Below are 26,356 nucleotides of genomic sequence, written 5' to 3'. Positions count from 1 at the left end.
GACATGTTTCATTTAGTTTTTACGACAATTGAGATAGACTTTTTCTGATTTTGATGCGGCATTTTACAAGGTACACTTGAAGGCAGCATGAGAGTCCCGCCGTGACGTCACCCGGAGTGGTTGAGTCAGTCAGCTGAGGGAGGAACTCCGGCAACAGAAAGTCAACCAGGAAACCGGAGCTGCTAAACTGACCCACCGCCCTGGTGTGACGGTATTGACGATAGGAATCACACATTATATGAGTACAGGATTTTGTAATTAGTATTTAAGTTAATACAAAGTAGCGACATGGCTTCCCTTTTCAAGAAGAAGACTGTCGATGGTAAGTGCTCTGGGTAACAAAGCTAGCTAACTTGTTTTTAGCCCCGGTGTACAGACTGCTGTGTTGTTCCCATCTTAAATAAGCTAATTTGACGCTGACTTGTTTAACCTGTTCTGGGTCTAGTTAAGTCACAAGTCACATTACTGGCTGAAGTCTGAAACCAGCGATGAAGCGCTGCCAAACTTAATGTAGCGTAGATGAACGTGCTATTTCTGTAACATATAACGTTGTGGCTGGATTACAGTGTTACTCTGAACAACATTATGTGGTGTTACTTGCTACAAGGTTACTGATGAAACTCTAATCTTTAGCTATTTGTTAAGGTTAGGTCCATATAGAAAGAAGGTGTCTGAACTGCTGCACTAGAGCAAAGGTTAAGTTATTGTTTTCTATCGACTAAGTTAAATAAAAAGGGGAACATAAACCGCAGTTACTCCCAGATGTATGTGAAAACGTTGTCATTTCAAATAGTGATTAGAAAATATAATGTTTGTTTTAACCTTTATATTCTTTCATTGTTTTTATTATTTATTCAGATTGATCCAAGGGCTGCTTTACCTCAGCTCCACCTCTCACGTCATTTATTTTTAATCAGGAGTACATTTATTAAGCTACATTACTGTCCATTTATGTTTGGCACATAAAGTAACTGCCTTGCTGTGCGCTGGTAAAATATATACACCCAGACAGTATCCCAGACAGTGTTAGTAATTTCTGTAATGTAAAGAAAAGGCTGTTGAAATATGAGATCATGCCATCCTGTCTTTGTAGTTGGATGTGGTCATTATAATCTGTAATATAAAAGGATGTCAAAAGTCCAAAATGCCTTTCAATCTAAGTATTTCTCCAGGCGAGCTAATCAGCCTCACAAGGTCAAAATGGGAAACCAGCCTCTCCTTTATCAAATTTAATGAATCAATTATGCTATATTCAAAAACTGATTATATTGACTTCTAGGGCTGGATTTACAGAGGGAGGGCTCCACCTCTTCTGAACCCCAAACATATTTGTGTGGAGAATTCCATGATAAAACATAATGGTATATTACCTGCAGTTTAAAACAGTTTGGCTAAGGCAAATCTTTTCACAGCACCGCCTACCTTCTCCTCCCATCATTGTCATTCCAGTTTCACCCATACCGATCGTCTGCGTGCTGTACTTACTGTGCTGCATTACCTCCACTCCATGCCAAGCCATATTCAGCTCTCCTCAGCTGTGATATTTCGCCGTCTCCATCTCGTGATCCTAATTTCTCTCATCCTCCGCTCTCTGGGCACAGTGTTTCTCGTTGTTGCCCTGGGTAGGGTGGTCGAAGTGGTTTCTGGTTATTTGGCGAATGGAGAAGGGTGGGGGGGTTAGATCACACACATTTGTAGGACGATATCCCTCCCACTTTGAGACGTTGGCGGCACGTCACCTTATACGTATACATGCGTTGTTCCCACAAGTGGTCCAACGCACGTACATGTCTTGACCAAGTTCATGATTGCTGAACGTTTCAGAAAGAATAAGCATTTTTTGGCAGTGGTTTGCTTTTGCCCCAAAATTATATTTCCTATTAAATGGTATTGCAACTTATGAATATAGAGCTGAATCAGTTGTTTAGAAATGGATTCAGTTCTTAATGATTTCAACATAAATGATGAAAATAAACTTATAAGTTGTTGTTTTATTCTGTACTCATCTATTGCCATTGGTCCATCCCTCCTCTGTTGCTTTTTCTGAGGTTTTTTCCTTTACTTTTTATTGTTAATTATTATTTTTTTATTTTTATTAGTGATTTTGGGCTACATGTTAAGTAAAACTGACTTTACTTGATACATTTCTTATTTAATCTATGTATCTACTTATTCTGGACATTTATGTAATTCTGAAGATTGAGTATAGATTTATCTAAAACTAGTGTATTATGTAGACTGCAATATCCTAAAGCGCCTCCAAATTCAGACTGAATCTGTTTTAGATTATAAAGCAGATGTAAATAAAATAAATCAGATATTTTAGTGCCAAATCTACAATAGAGTGTTAATATTTGCTTTCTTTCTCTTGAAGGTTGTGTGTGTTTGGTTGTACCTCACTCAGAAGTCATGTATGAATGTGTGACTTCAGGGTCATACATTATAATCTCACATGATGCCACTTTGTGTGGGTGGTTGAGAGCTGACTCAATATTGGTGTGAGCTGCCCAGGCACTTCACAGCTGGCGGTGTGTCAGTATGCGTTCTCAGTGTGCACACTCAAACCTGCCCACTCTTAAGCCACTGAATAGATGTTTTAGATTTCTTCCAAAGCCGTGCAGCTGACATGGACCCTGCCCCTTTCTAACTGCATCAAGAAACGCAGTGAAAACTCGATCATCTTTACTGGTTTTATGGTTCTTTTTTTACCAATTCACCTATAATGTCCTGAGAACAAAAAACGTAGAGGGCGGTGCACAATTTAAACACAGAAGAAGAAAAATATTCTTGCTGCCGGTCTTTATTTGGACTTTATGTTCAGCTGTCATCTTCTGATTATGTAGACTATGCAAGTCATGAGGGATGCCAGATTTCCAGACTGGAGTTATCTTACCACTACTTTTCATGGCACATAGCTTTAGTACTGTGTTTTAACTTGACTTTCCTTATTTGATAAACTCAAAAAGTAAACTCATGTAATTACAGAAAGTCAGAGAGAGTGTGTTCACATTTTGGTAACTTGGAAAGGCACATGGGTTTTATAATTGTCTCTGTGCTTTACCTTTTTCGAAGTATGAACTTACCTTTCTTCCTTTCTGTCTCGTGCCCAAGATATAATCAAGGAGCAGTCTAAGGAGCTCCGTGGCACTCAGAGACAGATCACCAGGGACAGAGCAGCGCTGGAGAAACAAGAGAAACAAATGGTGGGACCACACACACACACACACACACACAAAGAGTCTGGGGAACAAAAGTATCCCTACGCAAAGCATTTTCCTTAGATTTCTACATATTGCATCAATGCTTTATTAAGACCCCCCCCCCCCCCCCGCTTTTTGAACACACATGCACTTCCTACAATCTGGGATTAAGCCTGATTGGCTAGGGTCTAAATGAATAGACAATAATGATGTGGTGTGGTGGCTTTGCTTCAGGCAAGTGAGACTATTCTCTCACTCTCTCACACACACAAACACACACTCACAGAGTTGCATGATAAGGCTATATTCACAGACGCAATAACATTTCCCCTCTCTGAAAGATGAAAGAAGACGGCTGTGTCCTCTTCCCTCTGTTGTATTAAGTAAATATCATATAGGACATAATTACCTCCCTGGGGAACCAGAGTTTTGTTCCTCATTAATGCTTTTCGCTAATTAGTCTAATTCTGAATAAAATATACTTTAGCTAAGAAATGGAAATGATGACCCATAGCAGATTAGTACAATAATGTCTGCTGCCCCCTGCCAACACCACCCTGAATGCTTCAAATATGAGCATACACACAGCACACACACAAATACGGCAAAAAAAATGACACAAGATTAAGCCCCCCCCCCCCCCAAAAAAAAAACCCTCTAAAGTACATTTTAAGCCTAGTTGTGCATTTTCCATGTAGTTTTTTTTTAGGACTTAATACATTAGAAAGAGAATTGAAACAGACATGTCAAGAAAGTCTACTTTGAAAAGTAATGTATTGTTAAATGTGAATGTAAGGCCTTAAAAAGTGTCTGCATTTGAAGTTCTTTATACATAAAGATTCCCTACCAGGCAAAGCCTAACAGCCTCACATGTGTGTGCTGCATTCCTTCATGTCTAGGAGAGCACTGTCTATCCATCACTCCCCTTCACCCCCTTTTCCGACAGGGCAGTAAATAAGACATTATGAGCTTCACATCAGCAGCAGTCCCACTGCTCTCAACTGTGTCTTTTCCCCATTGAAGCAGTCATAGTTTTTCATATGACAGTGCAGTTGACAGTATTATTGTCACTGTGTGTGTGTTTTTTCCTCACACAGCTCTGCATTTTTTTTGTTCTCCATGGCATTCATTTGAATTGTTTTTCTACTCACAAGCAGGCAAAGACAGACTGAAGTGTGTGTGTGTGTGTGTAAGAAAGAAACAAACCCGAGACACTGAGCTGAGTGGGGAATGTCTGTTTCTTCATCAACGACTAATAATTGATTGTTGTTTCCTGAAGATGCTTTTAGCTCTGCTGCCTACTGTGGCTGTTGTACGTAAAAGAGCTGAGAGGCCTGGCTAGCTCAACGTAACCTGGAGCTCCACTCTCCTCTCTTGGGATGCTCACACAAGCTCATGCCTACGCTAAGGATCCCTGTGGGCATCAGTTTAATTTCTGATGTTTACCAAAGCTGAGAGCATGAATCTGCTTGCCAGTGTCTAAGGCCTGTTCCAGATGACTTTATTTACCGTGTCTATATTTGCAAACACACTGGTCTCTCGGGAGCATTTGGGATACGTTTCTGTTTGTTTATCAATACATATACACATATGTGTATACATGCACGAGTACTTGTCTGTGGGTGTGTATTTGTGTATTATGTGTTATATGGCACAGTCAGAGGAAATTGTGATAGTACTTTTCAGGTCACAAGATCACTAGCAGCACAGGTAATATATTTTCTTAATGATTACACAACCTACTCTACAAAGACCCTCCAGAGTCCTGGAATGTCACCTAAGATGACGAAACCGACTGATGGACCCTTGAAAAAGTGAAATTGATGTGGTTTTCCCAATCAGTAGCCTCCAGGGCACAGAAACTGGTCTTCTAGGTCAACAAGGCTGCTGATTATTCCATCCTGATTTTCCAAGATCTAAATGCGGCTTTTGACATGGTTAAGCATTTCGTATTGGTTAAACAGATGAATCATTGGTGGCAATTATATCACAAAACATTACTTTGAAAAAAAATGTATCCGTCATGTAAGGTAGCTGCTCCACTACAGCTAATCTGCAATATGTGTGACACTAAACTTTTTCTTCTTCTTCATTTACATGCTTATATGCAGGACTATTATCTCTAAACATAAAGCTTATTTTTGCACATGACTTACTTACCCATGAAACCAGGAGACACTAAACATTCAGTACCTTTTAACTGATTTGTTCCAGGCATCTACAATGTAGTTAAATTAGAATTTGGACCTTTTAGTGGCTGCTTCATCTGCTTATTTTTATGTCACCCAATACCATTCTGTAATATTTACGCTTACGTTTTACATGTTACTCATTTAGCTGACGTTTTTATCCAAAACGACTTACAATTGCTATATATGTCAGAGGTCGCACGCCTCTGGAGCAACCAGGGGTTAGGTGTCTTGCTCAGGGACACAATGGATATATCTAATATGTAACATGGACTCCATTCTTATGAATGTTCATTCATACTTTGTGCATACTCTCACTAATTTGTTAAGTTTGCATGCTGACATTGCACATACTAAAATTCAAACACAGCTGAAGAATGTTGTTAATGTCAATCAAGTGTTCTTATGTCCCAGATTCTCCTCTTCCCTTCCAGGAGGCCGAAATCAAGAAAATGGCGAGGAGTGGTAACAAGGAGGCCTGCAAGATTCTCGCCAAACAGCTGGTCCAGCTGAGGAAGCAGAAGAACCGCACATACGCCGTCAGTTCCAAAGTCACCTCCATGTCTACGCAGACAAAGGTCATGAACTCCCAAATGAAGATGGCCGGCGCCATGTCCACCACAGCCAAGGTAAGAACCTGGAACCTGTCATTCAGTTCAACTGGTCTAAGGCCTGGTTTTAAAATGTATTTAAGTGTTTAGTGCATGCCTTAAGACAAGCCAATTGTGAAAAGCAACACATTGTATAACAACCAACACAGGCTGCTGAGTTTGTTATCTCTTGGTTTATTGTTTACACAGCTTTATATTCATCTTTTTTGCTAAAGAAAACTGTACCTACCCAACATATACAGTGTCCTTACTAACAAACAAGAGGATGCGCTTATCTAACAATAAGTTAAGAACTCATTTGTTGCATTATTTTGCTCACACTTCGATTAAACATTTGATTTCAAGTATATTCAACTCACTGTTAGAAAAGTTCGGTGTGTTTCTGTTTTGCATATGAACTAGTTTCGGGGGTTTACTCATATCAATGTTTTAGTGTTGTAATTAAAGTATTAATGTGGGATCTGTTCGTGTTTAAAGCCAAGTCTCATGGCGTTATTGTAAATGAAGTGTGAGAGGTAATAATTGGCCAGGAGCAATGCACTGTACAGAGTGAGAGACTTGGCAAACATAGACAGGTCAAATATAATTAGGCTTCAGATTAATGGAGTGTGATGAGGTGTGTGTGTGTGTGTGTCTGTCTGAGAGGGAGAGAGAGAGAGAGTGGGGTAATCGTTTTTATGTACATTAGGGCTAGTTTGCTTATACACACAGATGTTCCTAGATTTTCCAGTTTAATCAATGAATAGTGCAGCACTTTCCACCCCATAATATGGGGAGCAAAGGGTAAGCATGGTTTCTTGGGAGACAAACTGATTTGTGCAGAAATAATCTGGAATTTGCTCCTTGGGAAACTGCCTTGTCTGTGACATGAAAGGTAATTTACCTGGAGTATGAAAAGATTATGATCGACACTTTCTCAATTTTCTGATATTTTATAGACGCAGCTAGAGAAAATATTTGTCAGATTAATCGAAAATGAAGATTAACGTTAGTTGCAGCCCTAAATGAATGGTCATGAATGTGTTGGTCTTGAATGGTCTTATTCACATGGTCATGATGACCATGTGAATAAGATAATTTAGTTTTTTGCACATATTTTACCACCCTCCTATGATGAAAAAGAAGGCTGTGTAAGAACTAACACAGGACATTTCAAAAAGGTCTGGCATGAAAGTCTTGTTAATTTGCTACATCCCTTTTGCAGCTCTTGCAATGTGTTGCTTCTCAGTACCAGCTTAACTTGTAAATAACTAACTGTCTTAATGTGTACAGACAATGCAAGCGGTCAATAAAAAGATGGATCCAGAGAAAACCCTGAAGACCATGCAGGACTTCCAGAAGGAGAACATGAAGATGGGCATGACCGAGGACATGAGTAAGGACACAACACACAAATGTCTCCGGTATTTATAGGTTTGCCATAACCAGATTGTCAGGATTTATGTGAATGGTGTAAGGAGTGACGTGTGTGTTGACGTGTGTGTTTTGCTGAGGGCAAGAGAAAAATGAAAGTTTGATTATGGCATGTAAATAGACAGGTTTTCTTTTTGTAATTTAAAGTGTAAATACCAACACACAAGCCTTCACACAGCTTAGCTGTCTCACTCTAAATTCTAAACTATGATTGAAAATCAGTCTTTGACTTGTACTTAATTGACCTGTCTGTCTTCATCTCCTCCTTCCCTGTCTCACTATCTGTCCAGTCAACGACACTTTGGATGACATCTTTGATGAGTCTGGGGATGAAGAAGAATCTCAGGACATTGTCAACCAGGTTCTGGATGAGATCGGCATTGAGATCTCAGGAAAGGTAAGCAATTCAAAATGAGAGAGAGTGAAACTACCACTGGCCTTACCTTAACTTTATACTACATATTGTTAGAAAACACTTTTATGCCCATTGGCAATACCAGTTTCAGAACAATCTACTATTTTTTTTATCACATATTATACACATGTAATGAGTCTAATGGTGTGCACATCCCTTAGCAACATGAACTGAACAATAAGTGTTCCACATGGCTTTTACTCCACTGTTAAAATGTGTTCCAGCTGCCACATGGTGGGGCTAGCCCTCAGCTCTTCTAGCTCCCATTTACTGTAGTGTGTGGAACTGCTGAGATGCCCATCTGCTGGGTGTGTGTCTCCCCCTGGGGGGCTTCATGAGTTATTACCTCTCATAACACAATGTACAAAACCACCAATTGTCCCATAAACAAGCCCACAGCTGGAGAGAACAAATAGGCAAGCTTCATAAAAAACCTGCAAAACTGTGTTTGTATTTTGGATGAGGGGGAGGGGTATTTATTTCCTGCTCCATCACAGTAAAAGACCGAGCAGATAATTCTCTCAATGTCCTTGTATCATGCATTTTCTTGGAAAAGCAAATAAATAAAAGCTTCAGCCCTAAAGCTGAAAGGAACTTACAAGACTCATAAACTATGGTAGTTTGGGGGAAATTACCGTAAGTAAATAAGCAACCATATGTGTTGTCATATTCAGTGGAATTATCGTTAAATATATGTAATGGTTTTAAGTATTTATTAGTAGTTTGAATTGAGATCCACTGAATTTAATTGTGGCATTTGGTGCTGAGTGCCAGATTGTTGCAACACTTGTATAATACCAGTTAAAAAGCCTTAAAGGGATATTTCTCCCTGCTGGAAAGAGGGTGTATTCATAATACTGGGCTGTCCATGCAGTAGAAAGATGCAAAATGTTTTTAAATTGGCTGTACATTACAGAGAAAAAAAAACCCTTTTGCACTTCCCCACTCCTACAAAAATCCACTCAGAGCTACTAATGTTAAGCTAATACACGGGAAAATTAACCATTGTTAATTTGCATATACTACCCACTTTGTAATGATACATAGCTGGTTTAAAATCGGCAAAGTTTCACTTTAAAAATGTTACAGCACTGAAAATAGTTGACTTGTTAACCAGACCAAACCAGAAAGTCATACTTTCAGAGGAGAGATTAAACAATGTTACAAGGTGATTTCTTACAACTTAAGCCTGTGTTTTTTTTTTTTTTTCTTACAAATGAAGGATGATTAATGCTGTAAAAAATAATGCTTGTGTAATTGACACCCACTTGCATTAAAGCTGAGATGGTCTGCAGTAATTTTTTAATGAGACATCACAAAGTACGTTGTCACAGCCTGGCTCAGGGGAGAGGACAAGACATAGCTTTTTAAGTAAACAATGGCAATGTGAATCAGTAACATCAGTAGTGTTCTGCATGTTTATACAGTGAAGTGTAATGAACAAAGAAAATAAACACAAGGAAAAACCAAACAACAAACACCATGCCCAGGGAGGGAAAGAGACAAACTAAATGAATCCACCAACTTATATACCTGAGGAGCAGCAGGCAAAGGTAATAATCAGTGATGCCCTTCCTGCTTCTCTTCTAAACGGGTAACCCAATTTCAAAGTCAAGACGGCTGTCCCTATATGCAGAATGAATTGTTTTATGGAGTTAATAGTTTTCCAATATAATTGACAATAACATTTCTCAAATCTGAGCAAATGTTTTACATTTTGAGCTTTGGAGCTGCAGTAGGCCGCTTTACATGACAGCCAATCTCACAACAAAGACCAAGCTTTGTGATTGTGAGTGAGTTTGAATTGAGCGTGTGTGCTAATGGGATTTTTCTGCCCATGTGCGTTTCCAGATGGTGAAAGCTCCAGCTGCAGGAAAGAGTCTCCCCAGCGCCGCTTCCTCCAAACAAGCCACCATCTCTGACGACGAGATTGAGAGGCAGCTCCGAGCCCTGGGAGTGGACTAATTGTCTCCTTCGTATTAATGTTCACATTATAAACCTGTGCAACATTAGTACTTATTAATACGGACTCTGTCAGACACATTGGTTTTTTGTCATCGTTCAAGTGCTACAGGTGTAACAAAGGGTGCACACACACACACACACACACACACACACACACACACACATTAAGACATTAAGACATTTGAAGACATGCAGGCAGACAGATGTATATTAACACATATTCATGCATTCTTCAGCAGGTTGCCTTACAGATCATTAGGGCAGAACATGTGATCTATTTATGCGAAAATAATATTTATTATGACACGGGAGTGGCCACAGCCACATTAGTGAACTAATAATGGATGCTTCACCTAAAGAGATCTGAACCACCTACACTGTTGTTTACCACCCATCTCTATCTTTATAAGGGCTACAGTATATGTGACCTTGGCTTTTCCCATCTGATGTTTTGGCCAAACTTGAGTTAGTTATATAATCTATCAGCGTTTAAGTGACTGAAGATGGGTATGAGTAGAACATGGTAATTAAAAAGAGCTTAGTGGTCGACAGTAACCAGATGGAACTTGTATTTTCCACTTCCCCATGTTTACCTGCTATCATTGTTGCCACCGGTTCATTTAAAGCCCATCTGATTTATGTCCTCTAAGTCAAACTACCATCCACTCTGTGTACATGTATTTCATTGTTATGTGGGTAAAATATCCTGGGGTGTCAAGAGACGGGACACTGTTACTTAGCCATGCAAGTGAAAGGGAGAACAGGCATCGTCACACAGCTGGTCAACTAGCTAATTAATGATCGTGTTTTTAAAGGTACGCTACCATAGATACTGGAGATTATGTACTCAGATAAACATATGCATGTGAAATGTGTAACACTGATGCCTTTGGGCTAGGGCTAAGGCCTTCATTTTACTGAAATGCATGAGGTGGTGAGATGGGTTGATTTGAGGGCAAGCATTTAATTAGCACCACTGAAGTTGTGATGCTGTACAGGTCATGTTATGAAGCTTAATCAAACAAATATTAGAACTAATGAAAGACTGGCGTATAGTTAGCATAGAGTTTTGAATCGATTGTTTGATACTACTGGGTTATCAAGTGATGGGTATTTTTGTTTTGACTTCATTAGTTGATGTTTGCTATCTGATTGTGTATCTTTCTGTATGTTTTTTTTCCTATACTGGACATTGGATTTACGGTGGTCCTGCAGTCCCTCTTCTCTTTCAGCTGCTGTGCAGTTACTGTCATTAGTTATTTAAAGCTGCCTCACTCATAAACATACACGCACACTACAGCAACAAAATGATGGAAGTGTTTGCTATAATGACACTGTGATCAAAGAGATTTTTCCTCTTCTTCAGAGCTGAGGCATCATCCTCTGTACAATGATTTGTTAATGCCAGCCAGCTTCAGGAGAGTGACAGAGACATAATATTTCTTTCTGTCTTTCTCCGTCTGTTCCCATATTGATTCCCATTGCCAAAACAAATTGAAAATGTTTTCAGTCTTGCATGAAACATAATTCATTGTTTTTATTTTTAGTTTTTTTTGTAAATCATTCTTTCCTCTACCTTTCCTACAGTCTTTTGTGATTGTGAGTGGAAACAATGTTCTAACAGATTTTGACAATGTTTGAGTGCAGTTTCATGGTTAGGAAATTTCCACACTTTCTAAAAGGTGTATGCATCCTCCTATTTGATTCTTTAGTCATTATAAAGTGACTCTGTAAAGGGTTTAAGGCTTTTATAAGTAATAAAGTTTCTTCAGGTACAGTTTGGTGAGGATCTGTTTTTCCCTTTATTGGACCATACCAGCGTTTTTGCATGCTAACTAGAACTTATGTATACTATACATTTCTACGGACCGTTTTCCAATTCGTGCTGTTTGATTCTAAATATTCATATGAAATTAAACTCTCATTCATGTACATTTGAATGACAGACTCTTCACAACAAGCATAAAATCAGCATTTATTTTTTGTTGAAGTGATATCGGAGTAAAGCAGTGCAGACTTTTAAAATCGCAATGAAACTGCATAACCAAGAGCCTGCTAATAGATGTTTATATCATACAGAACTAGAAGTAGAAATCACCATGTGATTTGTAGTAAATAGGAGAAAAATGTGCAAAATCACCAGTATACAAACTGACTCAGATCTGAGCATTGCGAGGTACAAGCTTGTTTATTCTGCATTTACTTATGCAAACTTGTTTAGTAATGCATCTGGTATATGCATTCAGAGGGAAAACTGATTACTCATTAGCATATTGTTAAAATTAAACAAAGTGAAGAACAGTACCAAGAGTCATTTTAAATTTTACAGGTGTCTTGAAGAGCAGCCGTATTTAGGCTTTAGGCAACTGTGAGCTCAGTACTAAGAGGCTTCTTATTATCTGTCCTATTCAGCATACCCTGCCTATAACTTTTCACTGTACAGCCTCAAAAAATGTGTTGGCAGCCTGATGACCCCGCTGCAACTATAGTGGGGAGAACAAGTATTTGATACACTGCTGATTTTGCAGGTTTTCCTACTTACAAAGCATGTAGAGGTCAGTAATTTTTATCACAGGTACACTTCAACTGAGAGAGACGGAATCTAAAACAAAAATCCAGAAAATCACATTGTATGATTTTTAAATAGTTAATTTACATTGTATTGCATGACATAAGTATTTGATACATCAGAAAAGCAGAACTTAATATTTGGTACAGAAACCTTTGTTTGCAATTACAGAGATCATGCGTTCCCTGTAGTTCTTGACCAGGTTTGCACACACTGCAGCAGTGATTTTGGTCCACTCCTCCATACAGACCTTCTCCAGATCCTTCAGGTTTTAGGGCTGTCGCTGGGCAATACGGACTTTCAGCTCCCTCCAAAGATTTTCTATTGGGTTCAGGTCTGGAGACTGGCTAGGCCACTCCAGGACCTTGAGATGCTTCTTACTGAGCCACAGAACCGGAATTCTTACTGGTTGGTAGGTGATTAAATACTTATGTCATGTAATAAAATGCAAATTAATTATTTAAAAGTCATACAATGTGATGTCACTCCAGTTAGACAGCTGTACATGAATCACAGTGGGAACTGCTTGTTTCTGAGTTAAAATTTTTATTTATTAATCTGCAGCGACAGAGCCATGAACTGTAGTTTGTGCTGTACACGTGACCAGGCTCTCTCCTAATGTATGTATTCATAGGACAATGTATATTGTTAAAATGAGCGATGGTACATGTAGCTCATCATGGAATCAAGCTCTCTTTTATTGTCAGAGAATAATTAAACTGATTTACTTTCCAGTATCAGGTAACGGAATTTCTCAATATAATCACAAATTTTTGTACAAACCTGCTATGTCTCTTTGGCATATTTACTGTATATTTTCAATCAAGTTGAATAAAGGCACTTCATATCTGTCTTTTTACAATACATTCTTACACAGCCTTTCTTAGCCCTATGTTAATGTGACACACTAAAATGTCTTCCAGGCACCAATTAATGGTTCCTGATGTATGTCAAGAATAAAGGCCTAGATTTTGAATGAGAGGGAAGTTGGCTTGCTTCTTCACTTTAGATGTTTCACATGAATCATGCTAACCAGGTCAGAGTCTTGTGACTGGCTGATGTTCCTCTTCGTGTGACACTTTGTCAAGGCAGCAACAACAAAAGCATAACATCCAAAAAACATGAAAAATGAATTCTGTCTCACACAACAAGGAAACAGCAGACCTCAGATCCATTTGCTTAAAAAAATGTCAAAAAAAAGTTTCACATATCCGATATCCCTGACTTCAATCCATAAATCAAAGAGTGCACTCAGAAAAGTAGATCAACATAATATATTAGAGCTCAAATAAATAGGTTGCTGTGAAACATTAAATATATTACCTTTTTTAAAACAATGGCTTAAATAAAAAACATTTTTCACATGACAAGTAATTAATCACAGAGGTATCAACTCTAATCACAAATGCAATAGCAAATACAATTACAAAACAAAGGACAAAGTGAAGGACGGTATTGCTGATGTCTGGTTTTAGAAAGGCACAGGGCTGATCTATATGAGTACTCATCTGCACACTTGGTGCTGATGGATTACATTATATTTGGTCTGTGTAATTAATATACCATCAGCAAACAAGGCACAGTCAAGATTCAGTACATTAAAATGTCATGGCTGGTAGATGCCACTTCAAACCAGCGCATCATAATAATGAAAACCGTTTCGACTTCCAAAAAAGAAAAGTGACTGGCTGATTAAAATACTGTACATTTCCATTCAAGTAAATTAGAAAAAAACAACAACATTAAAATGGCATTAAGAAAACTGGTGCACATTGCCATTAAACAAACATTTGCTGACAATGACTCAGTGACTCACTGGATATAAATTCTCATCTAAATGTTAACTGGATGAAATTGTTTTAAGCACATCAGAGGCTGCCTAATGCAGGGTGATTATAGACCCCATTTCCTGTTGAATTAAATTCTCCCACTTCATGGTGGAATGATTTACTGTCAGACATTTGATTTGAAAATAATTTTCATTTAAACTTTTCACTAGCTGCGGTCACAAATGAGCCTCCGTCGGACTAGAGGTGAACTGATGCTCTCTGGCTAAACCTTAAGTTATGTCATTGGCCTTTGTGTTTTACTCATCTGTGCAATGCAGTTTGGACTGATTTTGGTCAAACAGGCGCTGAGGTTGAGGCTGGTTTTGACCCGTTTCTCTCTTTGGCGTCTGTTGCAGAACCAGACCCTGACCACCTCCTTTTCCAGATGGAGGCCTTTGGCTATCCGGGCTATTTCCTGTGAGGATGGCTTACTTTTTTCCACAAAGCTGCGCTCCAGAGCCTCCTTAGCTCCCAGGCTGCAGTGGGAAACAGGGGGAAGAGAAGAGAGGGTGAACTCTATGAAACTGAACATCACTGTATGGCACACAATGAATCTTTTCTCATCAGAATTGATACCTGATAGTTGTTCTCCTTTTCCTCTTCCGCTCATTCATTCCTATTTTATCATTGTACAAGGCTGCAGGAAAGGAAAAGACAATGTTGTTATTGTAGTATGCTTGTGGTTTTCAGTAATTAGAAGAAGTAGAGTTTTAATTACCACATAGCCACAGTCAGCTGAATAATGATTTGAGACACAGACTGACCGAGTGGATGCCAACTTACTTTAAGCTACTGGACCTTTGACTGAGTAACTTTCCTACTGACTGCCAGACCAACTGCCCAAGTATCATTAGAATGACTTATTATCTGAACTGCCTTTGAAATGAATACGTCTCTCACACAAAATCTACTACCCCGACTGTTAACATATTTTTACACAAATTGTCCAAGGGATCACAAGATAAATCTGCGGGTCAGAAGGTGAGCAACAGAACAGGAAAGTAAAAGAACACATTTGTGCTACAAAAAATACATTTTTATCAGAGTTTTCCTTAAATATTTTCTTTTTCTTTTGAGATCTTAGATAGTTTTTAATCTTCCTCCAAAGGATATTCAAATGAAAGAATCTGAGAAGAGAAAATCACTCTGCGGTTTGCATCATGTGATCAGAGGTCATGGGTAGATATTGATACATTTTTTAAGAGGTCATAAGGCAAAAAGGTTAGGAACACCTCTCCTAGATGATGTACATGCCAGTGTTAAATCTCTTAATTAAGTAAGGAAAGCATGTCTATAGTACAGTAATGTTTAGTAGATCCTATCACACTAAATCAAATGTGCTTTTACTCCATCCAAATGAGATATCCACATAATAATTACCTTTGAATAAATGCTCTAATAATGCTGGTTTGTGGAGTGGAGTAAATGTATGGGACTCACCTCCTGCCAGCTCAGCTTCGTCGAGCCATTTAGCCAGAATGGCCTTGAGTTTGCAGGCGTTTTTGAAGCTCAGCTGCAGATTTTCAAAGCGGCAAATGGTGGTCTGGCTGAACTCTGAGCCATGAACTGCAGCAAGAGCCTCGCCTACATTAGTCTGCGTGTAGCCTCGAGGTCAAAATGAAACAAAAATAATAGAATTCTCAGAAGCAGAAAAGCAGCAAGGCGAGTGCAAACATTTGTGGTAAGATATCTGACTGGTGCAGCTGGATAGTGATTTGGGGTCTTTTTCAGCTATCATCATCATCATCATCATCATTTTAGTAATAATACTCACCAAGTTTGATCCTCCGTATTTTGAAGTCATTGGCAAACATCTCCAGCTCTCGTATCTGAGGGGAGTCCATGGCAGGGGCATCTTCTGGGTCCCGCATGCTTTTTCTTTGGGCGTCAGTTTTCATCTCTAAAACACCGGGGCAACCAGGGACCTCATCAGTCGAGAGGAAGGCAGAGGGCAGTGAGGAGAAACCATGGCTTAATGCACAGGAACCACTGCTTAGACCATGATCCGGAAACTTGTACAGGCAAGGAGTAAGAGACCCTAGAAGTTGGGGTGGGGGTGTGGGGGTGCAGAAAGAGAGATATGGGTTGGAAAGGGAAATGTGTCGGCAGAAGTCACAAGGGAGACCCTCAGACGTTTAGAAGGAGACTGAAAGCAACATGGCCACTATTCCCCCATGTATCCTGAGAGCCTTTATTTCTTCAGCAAAAGTTTTGATATTCCTCTGAACTACTAAGAATAGTAGTTTTGTTTTTTGTTTGTTCACCATTTTGCTGTGATAGCCAATATGTAGTATATCTGAAACAAATCAAACAGTTTCCATCCTCTCCTGAAACAAAAGGGTAGGCCTAATAAGATATTTTGATCCAGTTTTTATTTTGTGAGTGTGTAAGCGAGGAAACCATTTGCTAAACCTCATGTAGTTTAGATGAATAGGCCTGCCTTACCATTATAAATTCCCAATATTATTAATTAATTAATTATACTCTGCAGTTTACTCAAGCCCATTCACATTTTTTGCCAGAATGCTTTCTCCTTGGCTTTAATGTTGCCATGCAAAGCTGAGTTCACTTCTTTGTTTTTAAAAGGCCTCTGTTTAGTAGAAATAAAAATTGCACAACCATTTTAAACAGGTTTGTCATACTTGCATAACACACCTCAGACTACAGTGGAGCTGGTGGCTGTTGCTGCAAATCAATATTTTATTATATTATTAATGACAGATTACTGCCAGAGTACCAGATGGGTGGATGACCAATTGTGATTTGGAATAGGACACTTTGCATCAACACTCTTTATATCTACAGTGGGGGAGGCGAGGGGTGGGGGGCCACTGCATTGCTCAAATTTTAATACCTAATTTGTGATTAAAGTCTTACAGCAGCCAAATGTTGTCTTCCATCCACTCTGAACTATCTTCTGAAGATTGCTTGCTTTTGATAGCATCAACATTGCTGAAACTGGATCTAAGATGAGCAATGTAACACTCCCCTCTTGTGTTAGTAGGGTTGTAGTGCAGTGCAAACTATATTGTACGACAGCAATACCTGAATTTATAGATCCAGTGATGTGAGATATATTGCATGTCAGTCTCGCTCCCTCTCAGTTTCATTTTCAGTTCAGTTCAGTGTGATGTTTCATTTAAATAATGTTGCCAAAGCAGTTTGCAACAAAAAAGTTTACATTTAAAGTTACAAATTAAAAAACAAAAATAACAAATCTATTCTTAACTACTAAAGTTATAAGTTCACAGATGATTTTGCTTTCACATAGTCTTTATCAGAGATACTATTACAGGAGGTTGCAATGTAATGGCTATACACTACCAGTACACCTAGCTAAAACTAATACAGTTAGACCAATACATTGTATTGTGCTATACCATTTCTAATACTTTGTATACCCCATTTATATTAATGACAGTGAACTAAATATTAGAAACTTCCCAGACTAACTAAAGGGGAATGACTGCATAGAAGCTCAACTAATCAACATTCAGATAGGTTTCATCTTTTAACAGGACTGTTCCTTAACCACTCATTGGCTTTGCTCAATGATGTTTACATCTGTCTACCCAGCCAATCAGGACGAGCCAATCCTACAGCTCCTTATTCAAATTGCGCATGAGAGCCCATAGCATCAGTAGTGCTTGAGCCATTTTGGACTCTCCCTGGAGGAATACAGTGGCAGGAATACTAAATGCAGTAACAGCCCTCACAACCCCCATGTACAAAATGATTGGGTTTCCAAAAGTGGAGTGTAGAAAAGGGTGCTGTCAGTGACCCGCCGAATTGTTCATTCGTAGCCATACACCAGCTAGAGAGCAATGTGGCAGATTCTACACCAAAACTGTATGCATCAGTGATTTTCTCTTTTACTGAAGGTGTCAGGGAGAGAGGTTGGATTCACACTCTTAAAATATCTTCTTATGTCTAAGAAGTAATATATGGGTAGCGTGTATGTCTGCCTTCTGGCAATAGCCTATAGTTTCAAAGCCCTTTACATAGAGCTTAGTTGGTAGATGTCTCTTAAATTGCTGTCAGTTTTGATACTACTATACTACTCTAACATCAACTGAGAGTGAGAAAAGAGAGTGAGCACCCTATGAAACACATCCCTGTACCTTGTAGTTTACTACTGGTGAGGGGAGATTTGGTGCAAAATGCTTTACCCCTAGGACCATCTTTTAGGGCCTGGATGATTCAGCTGGAGGCATCCTGTTCTTCTCAACATGCAGGAGAAAGAGAGAAGACTTTACCTTGTTTGTGCCTGCACCAATACTCCCCGGGGAGTGTACATACAGCTATGCTGCAGTGCACACAGCAGTTGTTTGTGTGCTTTGGAGACAGACTGGACAACAAGCCTCTTTCAAAACACATGCGGGCTTCGTGGGTTTGTGAAAACACCTCACTCACCAGCCTGTGTGTACATGGACATGGGCCCTCTAGCTGCTTTACATGAGCACCATCCAAAGAGAGTGGCAGCATCAGTGGCTTTATGCCGAGCAAAGATAGAAAGCAAACAACCTGACAAACCACTTAATTCCTGCCGTCATTAATATTTGTTTTGCTCGCTGAACAAGCTGAGACCACAGCGTTGATGTTTTATTGCCCTTTAAAGTTGTTATGGCCAACGTCTAAGCAAACAGTTGCATATTTACATGTCTAGCAGATAGGGAGCAACATTAGCATCCATTGTTTCGGGCCACCTGATGATTGTGAGTCCATATTCACTTTCATTTTAGCACCCAACTGCTGAGGAAAATATCTGTCTCTTCAGCTGCAAAATGCTCCACTGTGTATAATTTTGTCCTTGGCAGGTAACGTACACTAGGTTTATCAGTGTGTCTTTGTTGAAAACAGTTGCCTGCTGTGGCTGAAAACAAGGCTGATGACTTAAAGGAAGCTAAAAATCTCCATATAGCCGAGGAGAACTGCAGAGTCTCTGTGGACTCATAAAGCTACACCTTTCACATTACAAGTAGTCATTTGATCCGTTGTTAATATAAAAAATAATTAATGAGTGCAGCTTTAAAAATGAAAGGGCCGATTTCTTCTCTGACCTCATCTCATCCAATTCACGATATAACAGAGTTCTGTTTAATTCTAATTATTCTGTTACTGCCCTCTCCTCTCAGATATCCCTCTGCCGAGTGCTGTTGTTAACCACTTTTGAATAAGTTTCAAATTGGGTTTTAACAGAGGAAATTTTTCACATGGATTCTACCACATGCACACTTGATGTGCCAGTCTTCAAAATGTTAATACATCCCCTAGTTCAAGCTGAGCAACATCCCTTTCCCATTAAGAATTATCCCATTCCGTTTACCTTTATATTCTAATGATATAGACAAAAGCTGCAAACAAGTTGGTTTGTGACACCTTCAATCCGTCACTTCACAGTTCATTAATTTAACAAGTGACCTCCTGACGGTAATAATTATGGCCAGCTGTTTAATTTGTATCCTAATATGTTTCAGCAAGGCCTTTGACACTGCGGACCGTACAGTTTTATTAGACCATTTGCGGGAGAGGTCGCCGGGTCAACACTCATGTGGTTAAAATCTCACTCTTTAACAGTCTTGTCTGTTAGAAGAAGCAATCTTATTTCCTCTGCAAATGTTAATTGTTCTGTGCCACCAGGGTTACATTGTAGGTCATATTGTTTTGGTCTGTATTTGCTCCTGCTTGATTATATACAAACTTATGATAGTTCAGTTATACTTTCTTTAACAAAGAAATGCATCAAAACTTAATTTCACTTTTGTCAGTTTTTCATTATAGGAATTAGTATGCAGAACACCTGTACAGTGACATAAGCCCCACCCATTTCAAAACAATGAGAAGAGCATAGAGAAAAACAGAAATATCTCATGTTAATTTACCACGACTGTTATAAATTTGTCAGGAGCTTTAAAGTTTAGTACAACTTAGCGAGGCTGGCAATATTGATGTCATCACTCTGGCATGTTAGCTTTAATATAAAAAGTTGCAAACTTGAATAGGCCATGATATCAACACTTGTGAATGAATTCAGCAACTGTTATTTTATTACATACAAAATCTGCTTTACTTGTTCAATTTATTTGGAGCTAGATGTTGACTGTCAACAATATTTCTCGTCAGGTGTTAAAAGACTGATGACTTGTGCCTTGAAAAATAAAAATCTCTTAACACCAATACTGTTCCTCCTGACAGTTTTCAAATAGCCATTTCTGCATTAATGTTCCTGCTCTCTCTGCAAGACGGGGAGGAAGTGGCAAACTGTCAGCAGACAGTTATGTTTAGCAAGTGCGCTAAAGAGCTCAAGCGTTAGGCGGAGTAATCAAGTCTGAAATTGATTTTAACTGGTAGCAGATTTTAAATTAAATGGGAATAAACAAATTGTCTGCTCAGTTTATTGGGTTTAACTGCAGGCCAGGAGAGGGAATGTGTGTGTGTGAATGTGTGTGTGTGTGAGTGTGTGAGTGTGTGAGTGTGTGAGTGTGTGAGTGTGTGAGTGAGTGTGTGTGTGTGTGACAGACTGATACTGCGTATCTGCGTATCTGATCATTACCTTGCAATGGGTTTGCACCGCTCACCATGTTAGGGTGAGGAACACCACATGTCTGTAGGATACGAGTCTGCGAAATACTGGCAGAGAGCATTTCCTGAGCTACACGGAGAGAAAGAGAAGCCTTTATTATCACAATCACCACAGGGATTTCCATGTATATTGTAATTGTCATTTTCGGCACAATAATCATCATCTAAACCTCTACCATAGTCATCATTGTTAGTAACATGACATTGTAATATCACCTCCTCTACAAGAGTCTGACCATGATGAAGTGCCCACATGTGACACTTCAATGTTAACAAATGTATGTCCTGTATGTTAAATAAATTACATTACTGTTAGTATGCAGATTGTGACCAGATAATGTCCATACATGACTTAAAACTGATTAATTTAGTTACTCTGAATTTTGAGACTTGATTTAAACGCACCCAAGATCCAACTTCACCGCTGACACATTGATTAATATGACTTGATGCTGGGCTGGATTGAAAAAATCACCCATCATGCTCTTTCACATCCTCATTCTAATCATAATCATTGTCAGCGTCAGATCAATATCACCCTCACCATTACCGCTGTCCTCATCAGCACCATTGTTTACTGTCCAAATACTGTCACAACAATTATCATTATTGATGTTGCCATGGCTGCAAAGTAATATTTTCATCAGAAATATTCTGAGTCAATCACTGCTGTAACTGATCATACATCATCAATTATTAGTTTAATCTATAAGATGCCAGAAAATAGTGATAAGGGGTCAGTTTCTCAGACCCCTTATGGCACCGTCAATTTGCTTGTTTTGTCTGACAAACAGTCCAAAACTCAAAGGAGGATTTTTGGCATTTTTGCTTAAATAAATAAATTAAACGATTGACTATCAGAATTGATGATGATCAATTGTTGACCAACAGCACTAGATTTATTACAGCCTTACCATCACCACCACTCACCTGCCATCATGCCATAGGTGGCCTGCTGGTTGCTGTAGTGACAGGGAGTGACTGGGTAATGTAGGCTCGGCGGTCCATTGCCAAGAGGGTTGCCGAGGGACGAGGTGGACAGATGCATGTGGGAGCGCTTGGAAGACTGACCCAGGGACAGCCCAGATGATACTGATGAAGACAAATGTGGTTACAATCTGACGGCAGAACAAAAGAACTGGAGAGATGTATTAGTTAGGATCTGAGTACAGTTCAGATTGAAATAGCTCTTACTAAAGTAATTATATTGCTATGCTATGCTATATAGCTGCTATGTATTGGCATAAGACACAATAATATATTTAAATTTGATTTCACAACTATTGGGTTCCATAAACACCATGGACATGCAGATTCTCACACACACTAAAACATTCCACTAAAAGCCCATTAAGGATCGAAGAGAGACAGAAAGAGAGAGAGAAAGATGGCTTATATTTGAGTATTTACCGAAGGCCTACATCACCCTGATATGTTAGTCTGATGATAGTGCAGACCAAACAGAGAGCGATGTGATTACAATCTGAGTTGAATGCATCTGTTCCTTAAACTAGGCTCTGGAGTGAAATGTCAGCTAGTGTAGAATGGGATGCTAATATGACTTACAAAATTGCTCTGTATGTGCGACAGATCTCCCACCTTACACAACCTTCTATAAAAGTGGTCTGAAATGAACGCATGAAGAGCAGAAAAGTATCGGCAAACCAAAACATATGCTTCCAAAACCAAGGAAATAAACCAGGAGATGTTTTGAATTGTTAGATTTATTGTGACACTGATTCACAGCTAGATTAGGACTCCTCTGCTTTACTTGCTTTTCTGGATGTTCTTCTCTACTAATACTGTATTTAAATATAGTTGAACATTGCTCTGGTCATGTCCTCTGCTAATTACATAATTATTCATGTATTCTTTTTATCCAGCTGGGTGTTCACATCAAACAGTTATGCATGCATACTGGTATTGTTAAGATGCACTCTGAGTTGTTACATCACAACTATTACGCATGTTCTACAATTCTGACTGAACAACTGAATTTTACTTATTTTTCTATTCTCTTTTAGTCGGCCACATTCCACATTTCATTCCTAGACTCTCTGGAAGACAGAAAACAAATACAGGCCAGGTTAAGATTTTATTGCAGCAAAGCAATATCCTCAAATTCCGAAAATACAGTATTGTCTGAGTAGAAAAATCTATTTACAAGATATTTTTAACCCGCTTCTATACAAATGTATTGTATGACTAATGTTCTGCATGATATAATCCAGTATATTCTAAGCTATAACAATCAGCAGGCACTAAAACCCCTGGAAGTTTTCTCCCCAATGTTCCATCGTGAAAAAGACCTTGGGGAGTTTGTCATACTGATAACATATTCTCAAAGCAATTATCCACTGAGTAGAGACAGCTGGGCTAAACCAGCTGATTAGATACATTTACATCATTTGGATCAGCTTTGAATAAATGTATTTTTCAATCCAATCCATCTTCCCAATTTCCTGAGAACACAATTGCATCTTGATAAGGAGGCATCAGCAGGGGCGGCATGATTGGGTCAAGTAGAGGTCTACAGGAGCAAATTGTAGCCCTACATTAGACATGACTCCCCTGCAGCACCCATGAGACGTCCTATATAATAAATCAATAATCAACATAAGCAAATGCCTGCAGCATGCTCTCATTCTACTCTTCGTCACATTAAGAAATGGCACAATGCCAGTAGCCTTTCTTTTTATAAATTCACAAGGCTCAACTGGATGATTGAAATAGTTATTAGACGGCTGCCTCCTTTGCAGCAAGGATTTAACATCATGTCAACATTACATCGGATATGGTCTATATCATTTAGGAACTGTAAACTTCCATTCTCCTCATACTTTGCAACCGTGAAAGGCATTTTTTTGCGAACAAATTAGGCATAGCACACAAAAAGATAATGGCACAAAAGAAAAATTGTTTGACAGAAGAGCATTTGAGCCCAGTTTACCTGCAGAAACCATGCTGTGAGCATGGGAGGTGGTTGGCAGGCAGTCACCGGCAGGGGCGTGGTGCATAAGGATTGGCAAGGGTGAGTCTCCTGCAAGTGGGGTGAAAGAGTCGGCACTAAATGCTTGGCATGCCATTCTTCTCAGGCCCCTCTCGGATGGTCCTTATCGTACACTGAAGGTTGACGTGATCCTTTAACTGGTTCCTTTTCTTTCCTCTCTTGCTTTATTTGGTCTTGTCTCCCATTGTTGCTTTCCTTGTCCTCTGTCTTTTCTTGTCTTGCCCTCTTGATATCTGTTTCCTCGCCTTCCTTTCTTGTGTCTTGTGTTTAGTCTTACTTTATCTTGCCTTCTTTCTCTGTCTCGTCTTCTTTGGCCTTCTCTTGTTCTGCCTTGTCTTTCTCCTTGTTGCGTCTTGTCTTCTTTCACCTCTGGTATTGTCTTCTTTTCTTGTCCTTTTTTCCCTGGCTCAGTCAAGCGTAGTTCTCACATCAGTCACTTGGGAATATTCAGGTAGGAAACTGTGATAAGTTACCTTTTTTCTCAAAGAGAAAAGACTGTCAGCACTTCAGCTAGAATTCTCCCATTTTTAGGCACATCTGCACCCTCACTCAAGACTCCCAGAGATGAATAATGATGAGCTTCAGGTTCAAGTTACTACCACTGGTATACTACTGGGCCTCTGCAATGCATATCCCTGTCTCTTTTTCTCTATTATAGATGCAGGTAACCAGTGTCTGTCATACCCTCAGCAATTTGCAGCCCTTGTCTACTGCAGGTATTTATATCCCACCCACCTACAACTAACCACCCCTCTCTCGACCTATGAGGCCCCCTATTTCCCATCAAGCTGCTCACCCCCACCTACCAAACCTATGTCAGTGCTGTTATTACTTGTGCTTGTCCTTAGCTGCGTTCTCCTCATCCCGTTTCCAAATCCAGGATTAGGGTACTGAGAAACCCGATCCCTTCCTCTCCTCTCTCTCTCTCTCGCTATCTCTCTGTCCTTCTCCTTGATTGCAGGGTTGTGATGTAGTTGCTATGGGAAAGTAAAGTGAACATTTAGGATGCTCATTAAAGCAACAAAGACTTTGTTTCTTTTGATAGATAATATGGTTTGGCATAAAGTGTTGCCACAAATAATCTCAAACCAATTGTTCTGCTTTGTTTTGCATATGTGTACCCCCGACCAATGCTAAACTTGACTTGGAAAATCACACTTGTTTTACCACGGACTATGAGTTGTCTTGCAAGAGCTTTTAGGTGTAAATTGGATGTTTTTTGTTGGATAGATCACCAGGAGGTCAGGGCACCGCTTTAACCCTATCCCTTTAGCCCACAACCAAAAACTTGTGTAGCATTATCTCACAGTGAGTGGAAGAAAAGGTTAACATTGTTTCGGTTTGGAGTCCATATTGTGTTGAGTGCAGAGTGCTCCAGGTAAAGACAACAGGTCTCATCAGGGATAAAGGTTAATCTGAGGAGCGTGGCCACCATGTGCGCTCTGTTGTGTCTGTTTGTGTTTGTCTTGGGCTCTGCTTTGCTATTGTTGATGTAGGTGGGCAGCAGGTGGAAAATAGCTTGTGGGTGGCAGGCACGATTTGACACGTTTAAGCATGCAGTGTAAATATGGACTAGATGCACTTTTGACAATGTCTCTCCACAAAACAGATTTTTGGTTGCTGAGTTTATAGATTCACTCAGTTGCAGGGTCACATGTTAATTGTTTTAAAAAGCCCAAAAATTCTTTTCATTTTTTGATAGCCTAGGGACTTCAGTTTGACTAATTTCCATACTGAGAGTGTGTCAAATTTGTAGGCATTACATTCCAAATATAAATCCAAATGCTGATGACAGGTAGTCACTTTTTGCCAAGTCTCCTTCAATGTGCAACCTTGAAACATGTAAATCTTAAATCACTTGTTGGATTAAACAAAACCCAATGAGACTGAACACTGATAAATAAATCCTTTGTGACAAATAGCCAAGCAAATCACAATGGACTTCTGAAATCTCATTTCAACCAAGCAGGTTTGAAATAAACAGAAATCGAATCCCCAATTTCAAGAAGACAACTGAATGTAATGGTGTGCGACAATAGAAAACAAATCTCACCAACACCAGTATCATCCTTAAAATACTTTTCTCTCTTCTTTCATTTCAGCCGACGACTCCCACTCAGGCTAAAGACCATCTTCCCTGCTGGCGAATGCAAGCTTATTTTTGCACAGAGACTGAACCACTACTGTTTTATATAAATCTGTACGCTAGTGTAAGTCTCCCAATATTTAGCAGAGTATAATTAAAATAAGGAATAATGATGATTGGAGTAAAAATTCAAGATCTTTCATACTGAACATGCAGGTTGTTTGTACCTATCCATCTCTGTGTGTACTTACATTTTCATTTTTCATTTTCTGACATTATTTTGGTGAAACTTATTATAACTGACAAGTGCAGGTAAGCCAGGTAAATCAGGTAAGGAGTAAGCGACACAGCAAGTAATGTAACTAACGTTATTTGTGGGTTAGTAAACTCGTAACATTACAGTTGCTACTGCGAAGCTAACATGCAGAGAGGACGAGGCGGTCCCAGAGATACTCACAGCTCTCCTGCTACTACAGCTAATGTCACA

General features: G+C 39.3%; 2 protein-coding genes across 2 annotated transcripts; one reads left to right on the top strand and one right to left on the bottom strand.

Annotated features, from left to right (window-relative positions):
* The first annotated feature begins 129 nt into the window (after window positions 1-129).
* chmp2ba (charged multivesicular body protein 2Ba) lies at window positions 130-11,570 on the top strand. The gene is made up of 6 exons (XM_046054797.1): window positions 130-322; window positions 3,112-3,203; window positions 5,824-6,018; window positions 7,273-7,375; window positions 7,704-7,810; window positions 9,680-11,570. The coding sequence occupies exons 1-6, from the start codon at window positions 289-291 to the stop codon at window positions 9,791-9,793; spliced, it is 645 nt and encodes a 214-aa protein (XP_045910753.1). The 5' UTR covers window positions 130-288; the 3' UTR covers window positions 9,794-11,570.
* Window positions 11,571-14,426: 2,856 nt separating this feature from the next.
* On the bottom strand, window positions 14,427-23,859 carry pou1f1 (POU class 1 homeobox 1). The gene is made up of 7 exons (XM_046054352.1): window positions 23,724-23,859; window positions 21,704-21,865; window positions 20,745-20,843; window positions 15,966-16,229; window positions 15,632-15,796; window positions 14,768-14,828; window positions 14,427-14,667 (listed from the first exon to the last, which is right to left on the bottom strand). Exons 1-7 carry the CDS (start codon window positions 23,857-23,859, stop codon window positions 14,427-14,429), a joined length of 1,128 nt encoding a protein of 375 aa, XP_045910308.1.
* Window positions 23,860-26,356: the final 2,497 nt, after the last annotated feature.

The sequence above is a fragment of the Micropterus dolomieu genome, linkage group LG07 (genome assembly GCF_021292245.1).
Source record: "Micropterus dolomieu isolate WLL.071019.BEF.003 ecotype Adirondacks linkage group LG07, ASM2129224v1, whole genome shotgun sequence".
Lineage (NCBI taxonomy): Eukaryota > Metazoa > Chordata > Actinopteri > Centrarchiformes > Centrarchidae > Micropterus > Micropterus dolomieu.
The sequence above is the reverse complement of the archived record's forward strand: the minus strand, read 5'-3'. Positions and strand labels throughout refer to the sequence as shown.